At 38.7% G+C, this 18,202-nt stretch overlaps 1 protein-coding gene across 1 annotated transcript in view; it reads right to left on the reverse strand.

The window, feature by feature from the left end:
• Window positions 1-10,474: 10,474 nt before the first annotated feature.
• Window positions 10,475-18,202, reverse strand: part of LOC138090497 (complement factor H-like) — a 77,513-nt gene continuing 69,785 nt past the window's right edge. The window contains exons 5-6 of the mRNA XM_068986121.1: window positions 11,356-11,538; window positions 10,475-10,921 (exon numbers count right to left, since the gene is read on the reverse strand). Coding sequence (XP_068842222.1) covers window positions 10,725-10,921; window positions 11,356-11,538 — 380 coding nt within the window. The 3' untranslated portion in view covers window positions 10,475-10,724. The remainder of the gene's footprint in view (window positions 10,922-11,355; window positions 11,539-18,202) is intronic.

The following is an 18,202-nucleotide window of genomic DNA, read 5'->3' on the forward strand; positions in this document are numbered from 1 at the left end:
CAAAAGAGGAGAGAGCAAGCTAGCCAGTAGTCACTTCCTTATGTGCGCTCTATAGTCTGGACCGCTCAGAGGTATTTACAGAGTTATACGGGGAAGACGAGAGGGAGGAAGTAGACAGAGGTGGCCAGGAGGATAAGAGAGGAATGAGAAGGAGAGAGACAAATCCTGCCAGTAACCAGTTCCTTAGGTGTTCTCCGCTGTCTGGAACACACAGAGATTCACAGAGTTGGGTAGAGAAAAGATGGGGGAGAAAAGAGACAGAAGCCACCTGGTTGAGAAAAAGGAGAGTCCAAAGGAGGAGAGAGTGGTCAAGCCAGTAATCTCGCTCTCAGGTAAACTTGGGTAGTGAAGTTTGGGTTTTTAAATGTACAAAATTGACAACAAAAACCTAAGAGCAAAGATTAAAAATCTAGAGTAGAGGTTGGATTTTCAAAAATACAATATTAAAGAAAATAAGCAGAAGGAAAAAGGAAGAAAGAAAAAAAAAAAGAATTATTAAAAAAAAAAAAAAAACAGCAACAACCATCCAAAGACTATATATGGTGTTTGCCTTAAAAAAAAAAAGTATTTTTTTTAAATAGTAATAGTAGGTTATAGAAATAAAAATTAGAGGAGAAATATAAGACTTAACAATTAACAAAAAGTTAGAAAAAAAAAGAAGAAGAAAAAAAAAAGGAATGATTTTAAAAATAGTAAAAATATATCTGGCCCTTCTCTGATGTTGTGGGCCGTGTGGGATCACTTCCAAGGTGGTTCCCTCTGTTTAACTTCTTCTGTTTGCTGGTTTTTTAGGCTCACTAGTTCAGTCGTGCTGTGGGGAGGGGGGATGCTGCAAATAAATAGCACTGTCGTGTGCACACAGTGTCTCAGCCCCGCTTGACCTGTCCCTTCTCGCAGCGCACAAACCGCTCTGGCTCTACGATGCTCAGCCGGGAACCGTCTGGGGCCGGCCCTAGGCTACGTGCACTTCCCCGGTCCAAGCCGCTCAGGTTCAGCACTCAGGCAGCCCTCAAAGGCACAGATTCAGCTGGGCCTGCGCTTTGTGCCCTTCCCGGGTCCGAATAGCTCAGGAGTTTGGCGAGCGCGATCACCGCGACTTGTCACCTTTTCTGCCGCTGCTGCTCAGCTTTCTGGGTGGACCGCTGGTGCCCCCCGTGAGGCAGATGGTGACTGTCCAGCACCCCCAGAAGTCTTAGCAAAGAAGCCTGCTTGCAGTTAGGTAAGTAAAGTCTCTCCAGGGCTGCAATTGCCCCTTTCCAGTCCTTACAGCTCTGGCTGCCTGTCCCCGGTGGGGGATGGTCTGCAGCCAGCTTATTCCGTTCCGTCCTTTGTTCTGTGCTCGGTCCTGGCGGTGTCTTATGTTCGAGCTTCTCGTGCGGTAGCTATCCCACAGTCTGGTTTGCTAGCCCAAGTTAGATCGTTCTGGTTGTGCATGGGGCGTTCCTGCCCAATTCTTACAAAGCACTGCAGCCGGCGCCTCCCGCACTTCCCTGCCCTGCCCCCACTAGCTTGTGGCGGCTGCGGGCGTCTGTGCTGCTTTTCCGCTGGGGGAGTTACTGCTGGGCTTGTAATCTGTTGGTTTTAATTATTTATTTATTTTTCCCTTCCTGTTACGTTGCCCTCTGTGTTTCCAAGGCTCGCCACAGACTCGGCAGGGAGAGTGTTTCCTGGTGTTTGGAAACCTCTCTTCTTAAAATTCCCTTCCCAGGACGGGCTTCCCTTCCTGGGACAGAGCTCCTTCGCCACCTCCTTTGTCTCCTTTTTCGTCTTTGATATTTTTTCCTACCTGTTTTTGAAGACAATGGTCTGCTTTTCTGGTTGCCTGATGTCCTCTGCCAGCCTACAGAAGTTGTTTTGTGGAGTTTGCTCAGAGTTGAAATGTTCTTTTGAGGAATTTGTGAGGGAGAAAGTGGTCTTCCCGTCCTATTCCTCCGCCATCTTTACAGTGCCCCCTCGTTTACATTTAAAGTAATTATTGATATATATGTTTCTATTGACATTTTCTTAATTGTTTTTGTAGGTCTTTCTTTCCTTTCTCTTTTGTTTATGACATATAAAATAAGTCCCTTTAGTATTTGTTGTAATGCTGGAGTGGTGGTCCTAAATTTTCTTAAATTTTGCTTTTCTGTAAAGCTTTTCATTTCTCCATCAGTTTTGAATGAGATACTTACTAGATAGAGTAGACTTGACGGTAGATTTTTTTTTTTTTCCTTTCAGTATTTTAAATATATCCTGACATTACCTTCTGGCTTGCAGAAAGATCTGCTGTTGCTTGTATGGGCTTTCAATTGTATGTTACTTGTTTCTCTTCCCTTGATGCTTTTAATATTGTGTTTTATACTTTGTGCTTTTAATCATTGTGTTTGATATCTGTTAGCTTGATTAGTATGTGTCTCAACATCTTTCTCCTGGGGTTTATCCTGTGTTAGACTCTGTGCTTCTTGGACTTGATTGACTATTTCCTTTCCCATGTTGAGGAAGTTTTCAACTATCATCTCCTCAAAAATGTTCTCAGTGCTTTTCTTTTTGCGTCCTTCTTCTGAGACCCCTATAACTCAAACAATGGTGAGTTTAATACTGTCATAGGTTCCTTCTCATTCTGTTTCCTTTATTTTTCTCTTCAGCAGTTATTTCTGCCATTCTGTCCTCTAGCTCACTTATCTGTTCTTATACCTCAGTTACTCTACTATTGGTCCCTTCAAGAGTATTTTTAATTTCAGTAATGTGTTATTCATCTCTCTTTATTTCTTCTATGTCTTTGGTAATTGTATTAATTGTGTTAATTTTTTCTTGCATCTTCTACATCCTACTTTTGAGGCTTTGGAATATCTTTACTGTCATTATTCTGAATTATTTTTCAGGTAATTTGCTTATTTCCTCCTTGTTTATTTGGTCTTGTGAGTTTCCACCTTGTTTCTTCATTTGTCCTATATTTCTGTCTTTTTTTTTTCCCTAACTTGCACCATTTGAAGTCTCCTTTTCCCAGACTTTAGGGATGTGTCCCTTCTTCTTTTTGGTTTTTTCTCTCAGTGGGAAAGGTTATTTCAGTGGTTTGTGTTGATTTCTTGTTAGGGTGACTTGAGCCTGTGTCATAGTGGAGGAAGTGAGTTGTTTTATTTATTTATTTATCTTTCCTGATGGAGAAGGCTGTGTGAGGCGGTATAATTTGGAGTGTCTGTGGGAATCCTGTGGCTGATATTGTTTTTGTGCTTTTGTCTTGCCACTTGATTGGTTAAGGTATCCTGCAGACTATTCCATTGGCAGCCCAGTGATACCAGGCTCTGTTTACATTCTAGGTCTTCATGGATTTTCTCAGTAATTAATTTCCTTAATTTCCATGGGAAGGGGGGTGCAGTTAGGAGTTCTCTAGCAGTCTCGGATCTTGGACTCAATGCTCCAACCTCAGTTTTTCCGTCTCAGGCACCATCTCCCATCCTGAAATTCTCCATCTCTTCCTTTCATTTTTTATGTCTTATTTTTTGTCCCACTTCATTCCAGTGAGCTTAGCTTGCCACCATGGAGGCCTGGGGTCTTCTGCTGTCGCTTAGAGGCTGCTTTGTAAGCATCATTCAATATCTTGATGAGTTTTTGGTGTATTTGTGGAGAAGCTGGAAACCTCCCCATCTTACTCCTCTGCCATTTTTTTCTACTTCTTTTTATCTATTTCTGTATTATATAAAATTGTGTAGAATTCTATATAAAAGATCCTGTGCATTTAAGAAGTAGCATAACATTTTTGTAAATGGCACAGTATTTAGAAACAGACTAATAAGCATTTAAGTTGTGTCATAACAATGGGATAGATGTGAGGTCTTCAGTGATATACTATGTGCTGTGTGGCTACCATCTCATCTGCGAAATATCTACAATCATATACTCAGTATATGAGCTTCCTTTCTATCATCTTCCCTCATAGCTCATTAGTAAAGAATCTGCCTGCAATGCAGGAGATCCAGGTTCAGTTCATGGGTTATGAAGATCTCCTGGAGAAGGAAATGGCAACCCACTCCAGTATTCTTGCCTGGAGAATCCCATGGACAGAAGAGCTTGGCATTCCACAGTCCATAGAGTCACAAGAGTCAGACATGACTTAGGAATTAAACCACCACCATACCCAGTAATAAGGCCCTTTGTGAAGATCGCACATGTTAATTATACAATATCTTGAAATGTAGTATAGATAAGTTTTCAATTGTTACTAAAACTTTATTTTTCTTAATTTGATATCTTCTTAGGCAATTATCTTACCACTAAACATTCCTGGGGATACAAACTTCAAGGGAAGATAGAAACTTGATCCTCACTAGCAATTCATATCACCAGGTACAAACTGTGATTTCCTAACTCTAAAGAAGAATATAGTGGAGAATGGATTAAGAAATCACACACATAATTCTTCAAATTACTTCATTAGAATATGAACTCTATGTTTTAAAGCGGGTTTAGGTTCATAGCAAATATGAGCAGGAAATACAGAGTTCCCAAACTCCCCACCAGACACACACACACACACACACACACACACACACACACACACACACAGATTGAGATTTGTTTTAAGGATCTGGCTCATGTGATTGTGATGACTGGTAGGTCTAAAACCTGCATGGTAGGTGGCAGTCTGGAAAATTCAGGAAGGGTGAGTGTTGCAGTTTTTACTTTGGAAGCCTTGAGAGATAGAGTTCCTTTTTCCTGGAAGGAGTTCAGTGTTTCCTCTTAAAACTTTCAGCAGAATGGATGAAGTACACCCATGTTATGAATGGTAATTTACTTTATTCAAAGTCTGTGATTAAATTTCAATCACATTTTTAAGATACCTTCAGAAAAACAGCCAAACTGGTTTGACCAAGCTACTGAGTACTATGACTCGGCCAAGTTGATACCAAATTAACCACTATACAAAATATCCAAGGTGAACTTGGATATTTAGTTCAGGAGACTGCCAACCCAATTATGGAAGATTCATCTAATTTCTTCTCGCTGCTTGCATAAAATACATGAGATGAGTTGTAAATGGAAGAATGAATCATCAGTCATTAAGAAGTCAGTGGGAGATAATTCAAAATTTCTCAGTGGAGCTAGTGGTAAAGAGCCTGCATGACAATGCAGGAGACTTAAAGATAGGCATTTGATTCCTGGGTTGAGAAAATCCCCTGGGGAAAGAAATCACAACCCACTCTAGTATTATTGCTTAGAGAATCCCATGGACAGAGGACCTGGTCAGGCTACTGTTCCTGGGGTCACAGAGAGTTGGACACGACTGAAGTGACTTAGCATGGCACAGAACAAGACAGAAACAGAGATACTGTTATCCAGGGATGATCTGTGTTTTATCCACATGGCTAAGAACTTATACATATTAAAGCACAAGAGACTGAAAAGGTTTTTGAGAACTTTATATTAGCAGAAATGCATTCAGCATGGACTGAAAGGGACAGGCATTATATACATAGAGGAAGAATGCCTCCAAAGATAGAGCTCTGATAACAAGGCTTCTTTCAGCTGAGAAAGTAGGCTCACTTCTCTGGTGGGTTGAAAAGTTGTGGCTGTCCCCCATTCACTTTTTTTTTTTTTTTCATAGAGATGTGTTCTCTCAATTGAAATCTAATGAGATTTCTCCTCATGGGTTTTGAGTTTAAGACTTGAGACTCATTTTTTTTTTCCTCTTTCTCCTTCTCCATTTTTGAATGGTAATGTGTATTCTATGTATGTACTAACATTGTACTTTTGAAGCACATTTCTTGTTTTCTGGTTCATAGGGTCACACGTGAATAGGAATTTTGCCCAAGGATGGACAAGAAACTGCATCTCACCCATAACTTATTTGGTAGACATTTAATAAAATGTGGGCCTTAGATTTAACACTGAAAAGGGTGAAAACTTTGGGAGATGTTGGGATTGAGTGAATATATTTGACACTTGGGAAAGACAGGAAGCTGGGAAAGACAGGAAGCTGAGAAGCTGCAGCGTGTACTGTTATGTGTCAAACGGTGTCCTCAAAGAGTTTTTAGAATCCTTACAGCCAAGACCTAAAAGTCTTACTTTATTTGGAATTAGGTGTCTAACAGATGCAATCAAATTAAGATGCGATCATTTTGTGACACTTAAATTATTCCCAGGTTGTGGCTGTTCTTTTCAGAAAAGGCAGAACTACAGCCACAGAAGCCAAATTAATGGTTCTCAGAGGTTAGGGTTTGATGAAGAGGATTGCCTGCAGAAGATTCTTCTGGGGTTATTGAACAGATGGTGCTAGTGGTACAGAACCTGCCGGCCAATGCAAGAGATGTAAGAGCATAGGTTTGATCTCTGGGTGGGGAAGATCACCAGGAGGAGGAAATGGCAACCAACTGCAGTATTCTTGCCTGGAGAGTCCCATCGATCCAGGAGCCTGGCAGCCTACAGTCCACAGGGTTGCACAGTCAGACATGGCTGAATGCACAACAGCCTGTATTTTGACTAGATGATTCTTATGCAACTGTATACATTGGTCAAAATTTCAACTCTGTGCAACTCAATTCCTGCATTAAGTATAATTACTTTTAAGAGTGATTTTGAAAACATTTTATTTTATTCAATATATTTTCATAATTAATAAAAGATCTTAGACTTAATTATCCTTGCTGGATTTAAAAGATTGATTTCTCATAAGGCATTAGTGTAACCCTAAATTTCCTTCCAGGTGTTAGACTTGGGCTGTATAATTTATCATTTGCATCTTAGTATGTGTATAAGGCCACTTCTCCCAAAGAGAATTGACTGTGTGTAGGATCTGTTCATAATTCTTTAATTAAAAAAAAAAAGAAGTTTGACATATACAGACTACTATATATAAACTAGATGACTAATAAGGACCTACCATGGAAGACAGGGAACTCTACTCCATACTCTGTTACAGCCTATATGGGAAAAGAATCTTTAAAAAGTGTGTATCTTTAACTGAGTCACTTTGCAAGGCATCTGATACTACACATTATAAATCAACTATGCTCCAATAAAAATTGTTTTTAAAATAAGAAAAATAAGTCTGAGATTTGTTCATATTCTCATATTTGCATGTAATGATCCATGCATCGTACATACTCATCTCATGTTTAGCTTAGAAAATCATAACCTTTCACTGAAACTGAAAAAACAATTTGTGTTCTTACTGTCCAGATTACTTTCTTAGACTCATATTCATTATTTTTTCCAGACTTGCATCTTGTATGTAATCCTTTTTCCCCTGGTGTTTCACATTGCAGACTTACAAAATATGTCTAGATTCTCCTCTCTAGTACTTATTTAAGGTGCCAGATCATGATCTGTTCTCTAGTACCTCAAGTGGTGATGCTTTCATTTATCTCCTAGTGGTACATATGTATAGATATATATTTTTTGTCCTATGTTTTCCAAAATGATTAGATATCTTAGTACAATTGAGAAAAGACTAGAAAGAAAATTGTAACAAATTTTATTTTAAGTGGCCTTCTGAAATACTGGGACAATTGTAAAACAATTCCACTGTTTTACCTCCCACACCTGCACACCAGATTCATGCAAAATGTTAACTTTACAGCACTATTTTGACTTCTTTAAAAACAAAACCTTCAAATATGCTTAGTCAAAGTCCATCACAGCTTGGAAATTAATACTCCTTACTCAGTGTAAGCATATAAATATGGATGAATATGAATTAAATTTAAATCTCCTATTCGCTAGCTTACCTTCAATAACCAGGACTACACTGATAAAAGATATGATGCTTTTCTTGTCTTTATGGTAGATTTAATTAAAACCACTAATTATGTATATATATTTACACATACATATACATATATGTATATGTATGTATTTACACAAGGGGCTAAAGTAACTATAAAAAAGAATGAATTTTTGTCATTTTATGCAATGTGATTAGACTTGGAAGGTATTATTTTTTGTGAAATTTGTCATACAGGGAAATACAAGTACCATATGATATCACCTATATGTGGAATTAAAAGAAAAAGTAATTGAAGGAGACACGTGTATCCCAATGTTCATCACAGCACTGTTTATAATAGCCAGGACATGGAAGCAACCTAGATGCCCATCAGCAGATGAATGGATAAGAAACCTGTGGTACATATACACATGAAAAAGAATACATTTGAATCAGTTTTAATGAGGTGGATGAAACTGGAGCTGATTATACAGAGTGAAAGCCAGAAAGAAAAACACCAATACAGTATACTAACACATATATATGGAATTTAGAAAGATGGTAACGATAACCCTGTATGTGAGACAGCAAAAGAGACACAGATGTATAGAACAGTCTTTTGGACTCTGTGGGAGAGGGAGAGGGTGGGATGATTTGGGAGAATGGCACTGAAACATGTATAATATCATATATGAAACGAATCACCAGTCCAGATTTGATGCAGGATACAGGATGCTTGGGGCTGGTGCACTGGGATGACCTAGAGGGATGATATGGGGAGGGAGGTGGGAGCGGGTTCAGGATGGGGAACATGTGTGCACCCGTGGCAGATTCATGTTGATGTATGGCAAAACCAATACTGTAAAGTAATTAGCTTCCTATTTAAATAAATGTTTATATATTTAAAAAAATTTTAAAAATGAATGAATATAACAAAACAGCAACAGATTCACAGATACAGATAATGAGCAAGTGGTCGCCAGTGGGGAAAAGGAAGCAGGGAGGGACAATAGCCTTATTTGATTAAGAGGTATTATGTATAAAATGAAGAATCTCCAAGGACATACCATACAACACAGGAAGCATAACCAATATTTTACAATAACTCTAAAAAGAGTATAACCTTTAAAAATTGTGGATCTCTGTGCTATACACCTGAAATGTGTAAATCAACTATATGTCAACTACAAATTATTTAAAAACAAATTATTTTAAAGATTTGCTAAAACTTTTTAGGTGAAAGTTGATCATGAACAGAGTCTGCAAATTAACACTCATCTTTACACAGAATGACAATAAATGCAGAAAAATGATAGAAATGATCTTTAAAAATCACTATTTTCTAGACAACAGTGAAATAACTGTTTGCCGCCTTGGGTCATAAGCAGATTCTACAACCATTAGTTGAAAAATTTGGAGAAATAATATCTACAAAAATGTTAACATTTATAGCAAAGATAATTTGTCAACTTTAACAATTTCATTAAAGGGTGAGAAAACCAGCTGTTACCAGCAATTCAGATTTAAATCAATTCGCACCAATGCTGATGGCCATGCTTCTTAGACTAACAAGGTCACTTGACTTGATGCAGTACAAAGTAATAAGATATCACCTTCAATATTCTAGCTTGATTATTTAAATCTATTTTAATAATAAAATTTTTATATTTAGAAATTTAAAATGTTTATAGTTAACTGATTTAAGCTTAATATGCTGTTTAAAATGTATGAACAGAAAAATCACCTTTCAGACTGGTGGTGAATGTTTCTAAAATGCTCTGTACCAGCAAAATCAGGAAAACGTTACTAGACCTGGAGTTTATTACCAAATTGATCTCTAAAGCTCCTGTTGTGTCATTTTGCATATTTATTTTAGAAACTATTTTGAGGTTCAAAGTTGATATACACTGAAGACAGAAAAATTCAAGAATTCATGTAAGTAAAAAGAAGTGAAACACCTTTTACACCGATTATCTGTGAATTCAACTCTAGCTATACTAAATAGTTTCTTACATTTCTTGCCAGTATTTTTCTATAAAAGTTATTCAGTGTTTAAAACAGAGTGTTTTTATGTGTGTGTGTATATTTAATGTTGAATTTTTAAATCACTTATATGCCATGTTATAGTAGTTATGCAATGTGATTGTCATTGTTCTTTATTTGAATTATGTGTACTTTGATAAGCATCTTGTAAAATATTAAGAGATCCAACCAGTCCAGCCTAAAGGAAATCAGTCCTGAATGTTCATTGGGAGGACTGATGCTGAAGCTGAAACTCCAAAATACTGGCCACCTGATGTGAAGAGCTGACTCCTTTGAAAAGACCCTCATCCAGGGAAAGATTGAAGGAGGGAGAAGAAGGGGTGACAGAGGATGAGATGGTTGGATGGCATCACTGACTCAATGGACATGAGTTTGAGTAAGCTCCGGGAGTTGCTGATGGACAGGGAGGCCTGGAATGCTGCAGTGCATGGGGTCGCAAAGAGTCGGAAACGACTGTGTGACTGAACTGAACTGAAAATATTATGTATTTCATCATTTTTGGTTTATTCATCTATTGATGAGCAAAAGTAAGATAAACTACTTATATTTAATTGCTGACATAAGTATGACATAGTTTGCTTTTATATGTTTGATAAGTGATATTATCAATATGTTGAATGTTTTCCATTTCATTCCACACTTTTTTCCCATGTCTTCTAAAACAGAGTTTCAGAAACACTCAGAAGTAATGGAGAAAGCTTTAAGAAAGTTAGGAAACTGGTGGATGGAAGGAGGCATGGAAGTGATTGAATCTCATTTCTTGCTGTAAATGTTTCATGAACAGGACACATAACATTTTGATTTGCCAAGTTTAATGAGGTACTTTTAAGAAGTGATTCATTGGACCCATCTCTCAATTACACTGTCCCCATAATATTTAACACAAATCTGATTTATGATTCAAGATGAGTTTAAAAATATTGACAAAATAAACAAAATTGAATTAATAAGGAAAAATCTGAATACATGTACATATTTCAGTTTTACAACTGCATTTAGTCTATCCACACTGAGGATACACCACCTTTCCTTCCCGACAAGTTGTTCGAAATGTATGTAGTGCTGTCCGTGGACGATAACCATATCGACACGTAAATTCAATAGTATCCTCTGTTTTGGAGTAAAGTTTTTTATCGTGTTTCCATTTTAACTGTATGTGATGTTTTCTCATTGTTTCTTCTGAAATTACACATGCCTCTAAAATTAAAGAAAATTAACATAAACCTTTGAGTAATATGCAAATATTTTCTACAGAATTTCAGGGTTTCAAGAACTTTGGTCCAAAAATTCTTCCTCAAACCTTTTCCAAACCAATACACTGAAAATGTATAATGTAGGTTTCATCATATTTAAAAAATTAATGTTATAAGCATGAGATACTTTGTTTAGTGTAATCATTAAGTGTTATAAGATTCATAATGTCAGTTATCATATGAAGAGCTTTCATAAAGGAGCCATTGTTGCTTGAACATGAAGTTTTCTAACTTTATTTCTATATACAGATATTAATCCTTGGTGTGCAAGCATTAACTGGTTGTTATTTAATCCATGAAAACTCTGTTATAAACAGTTAAACATTATGCTGTGTACAAGGACTATCCCAGGATCCAAGAGAAGTTTAAAGCATTTACCTAAACATTTTGGTGGTTCTGACCACTCTCCATTCCGACATACTACGTTTCTGTCTCCCTGAAGTTCATAGTAGGCCTGACACCGGTACTCAACAATCATCCCTGGAGGGTACACCGATTGCAGGAGTGAGGTAATGTCTCCGTTGTCTATTGGTGGAGGAGGCCCACATTTTCCTTGAGAGTCTAAAAAATAATGGCGTTTGCTTTATTCAAAGACAACCCCTACAGTTTTAAACAAATAAAAGAAAAATGAAGCCAAATATGTCATATCAAAACTTAAGATTTCTGATGACAGAAATGTTTTATAGAAGGAATTTTAATCACTTAATCAGAAACACACATTTTAAGACCTTATTTTACTACCATGGAAGCACATATAGTACTTCAACGAATATGTCTGCTTTGCAGTGTCCTGATGTTCAAACATATTTCCTTTCAGATTATATGCTGGGAAGACGGATAGCTAAGATTAAAAAAAAAAAAAAATTACCCTTTTATACAACATGTGGCAGTGCCTGTGAAAGGAAACTTTGGCTTCCATTTCTGGACAAGATGAGATAAAAATATTTGTGCTTACAGCATCTGCTAAGTATTCCTTCTGCCAAATTAAGGCCCTGAACATATTATAAAAACCAACACAGGTGACTGTGAAACAAGTAGTAAGTCAATCTGCTTAGGGACCTTGGGATTCAAAGAGTTACACTGAAGAGAGTCCTTGGGGGTTTCATTTTGCCTTCTATGTTCCCTGAATGGGCCACTGAGACAGCAACCCAGAAATAATACAAGTTTAGAAAGAAAAAATGTCTCATGAAGCAGTTGATCTCTTTAAGAAAAGGCCCAGAAAAGAGTAGCCTAGCAAGATACAAAGTTTTCACAATACTGAATTAGTCTAGAAATACTACACTAAGTGTGCACACTACATTCTTGTGTGCACCAGGACCCAGAGACCCAAAAGAGACTAAGCTAGAATTATGTCTGAGTGTCTCCTGCAGAAGTACGGGTGAGCAGTGCACTGCTACAGGTGCAGGGGCTCTGGGTGCAGTAGACTTCCGTATTGCCTAAGCCCTCTTGGAGGAGGCTGCAATTAACTCCACCACAGAGCAGAGGAACCTACACAAGACAGCAGAAACAGACTCTTAGAGTGCACAAACAAACCTTGTGCACAAAAGAACCCAGGAGAAAGAACCAGTGACCCCACAAGAGACTGACCCAGACTTGCCTATCAGTGTCCAGGAGTCTTCAGCAGAGGCATGGGCTAGTGGTGGCCTGCTGCAGGTTTGGGGGCATTGAGTGCAGCAGTGCATGCATAAGACCTTTTGAAGGAGCTCACCAGTATCCTCCTTATCTCCACCACTGTTTGGCCACAGGTCAAAAAACAAGGAGGGAACACGACCCCACCCATCAACAGAAAGTTGAACTAAAGATTTACTGAGCATGGCCCCTTCCATCAGACCAAGACCCAGTTTAACCCTGAGTCAGTCTGTCTCATCAGGAAGCTTCCATAAGCCTGTTATCCTCATCCATTAGAGGGCAGACAGAATGAAAACCACAATCACAGAAAACTAACCAATCTGATCACACAGATAAGAGCCTTGTATAACTCCATGAAACTCTGAGCCACGCCATATAGGGCCTTCAAGTTGGATGGATCATGGCGGAGGATTCTGGCAAAATGTGGGCCACTGGAAAAGGGAATGCAAAACCACTTCAGTATTCTTGCCTTGAGAACCCCATGAACAGTATGAAAAGGCAAAAAGATAGGACACTGACATATGAACTCCTCAGGTGGGGAGGTGCCCAATATGCAGATCAGTGGAGAAATAATTCCAGAAAGAATGAAGAGATGAAGAAAAAGCAAAACAACATCCAGGTGTGGGTGTGACTGGTGATGGAAGTAAAGTCTGATGCTGTAAAGAGCACTATTGCATAGGGACCTGGAATGTTAGGTCCATGAATCAAGGCAAATTGGAAGTGGTCAAACAGGAGATGGCAAGAGTGAACATCGGCATTTTAAAAATCAGCCAACTAAAATGGACTTAAATGGGTGAATTTGACTCAGATGACCAGTATATCTATGACTGTGAGCAAGAATCCCTAAGAAGAAATGGAGTAGCCATGATAACCAACAAAACAGTCTGAAATGCAGTGCCTGCATGCAATCTCAAGAATGACAGAATGATTGCTGCTCATTTGCAAGCCAAACCATTGAGAAGAATGGTAATCCGGGTCTATACCCTGAACAGTATTGTTGAAGAAGCTGAAGTGGAATGGTTTTCTGAAGACATACAAGGACTTCTAGAACTAACAAGCAAAAAGCTGTCCTTTTCATTATATTGGACTGGAATGCAAAAGTGGGAGGTTGAGATATCTGGACTGGCAGGCAAGTTTGGAGTTAAGAGTACAAAATGAAGCAGGGCAAAGAGTAACAGAGTTTTGCCAAGAGAACACACTGGTCCAGCAAACACCTTCTTCCAACAACACAAGTGAAAACTCTACACATGGACATCACCAAATGTCCATGGAAAACTCTACACATGGACAATAGCAAAATCAAATTGATTCTATTCTTTGCAGCCAAAAATGGAGAAGCTCTATACAGTCAGAAAAAACAAGGCTGGGAGCTGACTGTGGCTCAGATCATGAACTCCTTGTTGCCAAATTCTGACTTAAATTGAAGAAAGATGTGAAAACTACTAGACATTCAGGCACGACCTAAATCAAATCCCTTACATTTAGAGTGGAAGAGACAAATAGATTCAAGGGATTGATAAGACAGAATGCCTGAACAACTATGGACAGTGGTTCCTGACTTTATAAAGGAGGAAGGGATCAAAATCATCCCCAATAAAAATAAACATTAAAAAGGCAAAATGATTGCCTCAAGAGGCCTCACAAATAGCTGAGAAAAGAAGAGATGCTAAAGGCAAAGGAGAAAAGGAAAGATAAAATGATCTGAATGCAGTGTTCCAAAGAACAGCAAGGAGAGATAAGAAAGACTTCCTCAGTGATCAGTGCAAAGAAATAGAGGAAAACAAAAGAATGGGAAAGACTGGAGATCTTTTCAAGAAAATTAGAGATATCAAGGACATTTCATGCAATAATGGGCACTATAAAGAACAAAAATGGTATGGACCTAACAGAAGCAGAAGATATTAAGAAGAGGTGGCCAGAATACAAAGAAAAACTATACAAAAATATCTTCATGACCCAGATAAACACAAAGGTGTGGTCACTCAACTAGAGCCAGACATCCTAAAATACAAAGTCAAGTAGGCCTTAGGAAGCATCACTGTGAACAAAGCTAGTGGAGGTGATGGTATTCCAATTGAGCTATTTCAAATCCTAAAGATGATGCTCTTTAAGTGCTGCACTCAATATGCCAGCAAATTCAGCAGTAAACAAAGGTCTGCAAAATATCAATTTTCATTCCAATCCCAAAGAAAGGCAATCCCAAAGAATGTTCCAACTATTGTACAATTGCATTATTCTCACACACTAGCAAAGTAATGCTCAAACTTCTCCAAGCTAGGCTTCAACATTACATGACCCATGAGATTCCTGATGTTCAAACTGGATTCAGAAAAGGCAGAGAAACCAGAGATCAAATTGCCAACATCCATTGGATCATCAGAAAAGCAAGAGAGTTCCACAAAAAAATCCACTTCTGTTTTATTGACTACACCAAAGCCTTAGACTGTGTGGATCACAGCAATCTGTGTAAATTAAATAGATGGTAACGCCTGACCTGCCTCTTGAGGAATCTGTATGCAGGTCAAGAAGCCACAGTTAGAGTCAGACATGGAAGAACAAACTGGTACCAAATCAGGAAAGGAGCACATAAATCTGTACACTGTCACCTGCTTACTTAACTTATATGCAGAGTACATCATGCACAATTCCAGGCCGGATGAAGCACAAGCTGGAATCAATATTGTCAGCAGAAATATCAACAACCTCAAATATGCAGATGGCACCACCCTTATGGCAGAAAGTGAAGAAGAACTAAAGAGTCTCCTAATGAAAATGAAAGAGGGGAGTGGAAAAGTTAGCTTAAAAATCCAACATTCAGAGAACTAAGGTCATGGCATCCAGTCCCATCACTTCATTACAAACAGATGGTGAAACAATGGAAACAGTGAGAGCTTTTATTTTGGGGCTCCAAAATCACTGCAGATGGTGACTGCAGCCATGAAATTAAAAGACACTTGTTCCTTAGAAAAAAGTTATGACCTACCTAGACAACATATCAAAAAGCAGAGACATTATTTTGCCAACAAAATTCCACCTAGTGAAAACTGATTTTTTCAGTCATCATGTATGGACGTGAGAGTCGGACTATAAAGAAAGCTGAGCACCGAAAAATTGTTGGTTTTGAACTGTGGTGTTGGAGAAAACTCTTAAGAGTCCCTTGAAATGCAAGGAGGTCAAACCAGTCAATCCTAAAGGAAATCAGTCCTGAATATTCATTGGAAGGACTGATGATGAAGCTGAAGCTCCAATACTTTGGCCAGCAGATGAAAAGAACTGACTGGAGAAAACCCTGATGCTGGGAAAGATTGGAGGCAGAAGGATAAGGGGATAACAGAGGATGCGATGGTAGGATGCCATCACTGACTTGATGGACATGAGGTTAGTTAAGCTCTGGGAGTTGGTGAAGGATGGGAAAGCCTGGTGTGCTGCAGTCCATGGAGTTGCAAAGAGTCAGACACGACTGAGTGACTGAACTGGACTGATTTAGTCTAGAAACACACGATGGCAGAAACCTCAGACCAATCCTTTCCATGCCTTGATCTACAGGGTCCAAAGAAGCAGCCCCTATTTCCACCCACATAATGAGCGATCTCTTGAGAGTCCCTTGGACTGCAAGGAGGTCCAACCAGTCCATCCTAATGGAGATCAATCCTGGTGTTCATTGGAAGGACTGATTTTGAAGCCGAAACTCCAATACTTTGGCCACCTCATGCGAAGAGATGACTCATTGGAAAAGACCCTGATGCTGGGAGGGACTAGGGGCAGGAGGAGAAGGGGACAACAGAGAATGAGATGGCTGGATAGCATCACCGACTCGATGGACATGAGTTTGAGTGAACTCCCTGAATTGGTGATGGACAGGGAAGGCCTGGCATGCTGCAATACATGTGATCACAGAGTCAGACATGACTGAGCAACTGAACTGAACTGAGCTGGATGATCGAATAAGAAACCTCTGCCCTTTCTCCTGGTGTGAAAGGAGCCCAGGTGGGAACCTTGGACTTGCACCCTACATGGCGGTAATGGAGGCCTGATTAATGAAGGAGACCAATAACATCCTTAGTCTCAAGATATAAAAGCTCAAGTGTCTGAGTACAATTGAAGATCATTTATCAGACCAAAGACCAGGTAAACCTCAAAAGAAAAAAAGCAATCAACAGAAGACAACACTGAGATGACACAGATATTGAAATCATTGGATGATGGTTTTTAAAAATCTAGTCCAATTGGTAGAACTAGAAAATAGATTATTAGAAAACCACATGGTTTGACAATATATTGCAGTTGGCAGAAAGATCAATAAGTTTGAATATTAACTAACCTTGAAAATAGACTGAAAAGAAAACGAACATAGCTTCAAGGACTTGTGGGAAGATAGCAAAGAAGGTTGAACATGAAGTTGAAAATAAAGAATAAGAGATAAAAAAATAATGGCTGAGTTTCCTGTGCCATCATTTTCTGATGGTCTAAATGTAAAGGAAATCCAAAAGAATGGGGATATGTGTATATGTATAGCTGATTCATTTTGATGTACAGTGAAACCAACACTATATTGTATAGGAAATACATTCCAAAAAAAATTTTTTTAAATGGCTGATAATATCTCAAATAGGGCATATGACTTAGTGACTAACCAAAAACAACAGCTACATGCTAAAACTGCTCAGTGAATTCCAAATGGGACGGAGCCAAAGAACTTAATGTCAAGATACATCATAATCAGTTCCTGTTGTGTTGTTCAGTCGCTCAATTGTTTCTGACTCTTTGCAGCCCCATGGATTGTAGAAAGCCCTACTTCCCAGTCCTTCATTAACTCCCAGAGTTCATTCAAAGTCATGTCCATTCTGTTGATCATCCCATCCAACCATCTCATCCCCTAATGTCCCTTCTCCTCCTGCACTTAATCTTTTCCAATATCAGGTATTTTTTCCAAAGAGTCAGCTCTTCTCATCAGCTGGCCAAAATACTGGAGCTTCAGCTTCAGCATCAGTCCTTCCAATGAATATTCAGGACTGATTTCTTTTAGGATTGACTGGCTTGATCTCCTTGCATTCCAAGGGACTCTCAAGAGTCTTCTCCAGCATCACAGTTCAAAAAATCAGTTCTTTGGTACTCAGCCTTCTTTGTGGTCAAACATTCACATCCATACATTACTGCTTGGAAAGCCATAATTTGACAATATGAACCTTTGTTGGTAAAGTGATGTCTCTGCTTCTTACCATGCTGTCAAGGTTTTCATAGCTTTTCTTCCAAGAAGTCTTTTAATTTCATGGCTGCAGTCAGCATCCACAGTGATTGTGAAGCTGAAAAGAATGAAGTCTGTCACTGTTTCCATTTTCCCCCATTTTTGACAGACAGTGATGGAACCCGATACCACGATCTTCATTTTTTGAATATGACTTTAAGCTAGCTTTTTCAATCTCCTCTTTCACCATTATCAAGAGGCTCTTTAATTCCTCTTTGCTTTCTGCCATTAGTGTGATGTCATCTGTGTATCTGAGGTTATTGGTATTTTTCCTGGCAATCTTGATTCCAGCTTGTGCTTTTTCCAGCCTGGTGTTTTGTGTGATGTTTAAAGTAGCAGGGTGATAATATA

Source organism: Capricornis sumatraensis, chromosome 14, assembly GCF_032405125.1.
Source record: "Capricornis sumatraensis isolate serow.1 chromosome 14, serow.2, whole genome shotgun sequence".
Lineage (NCBI taxonomy): Eukaryota > Metazoa > Chordata > Mammalia > Artiodactyla > Bovidae > Capricornis > Capricornis sumatraensis.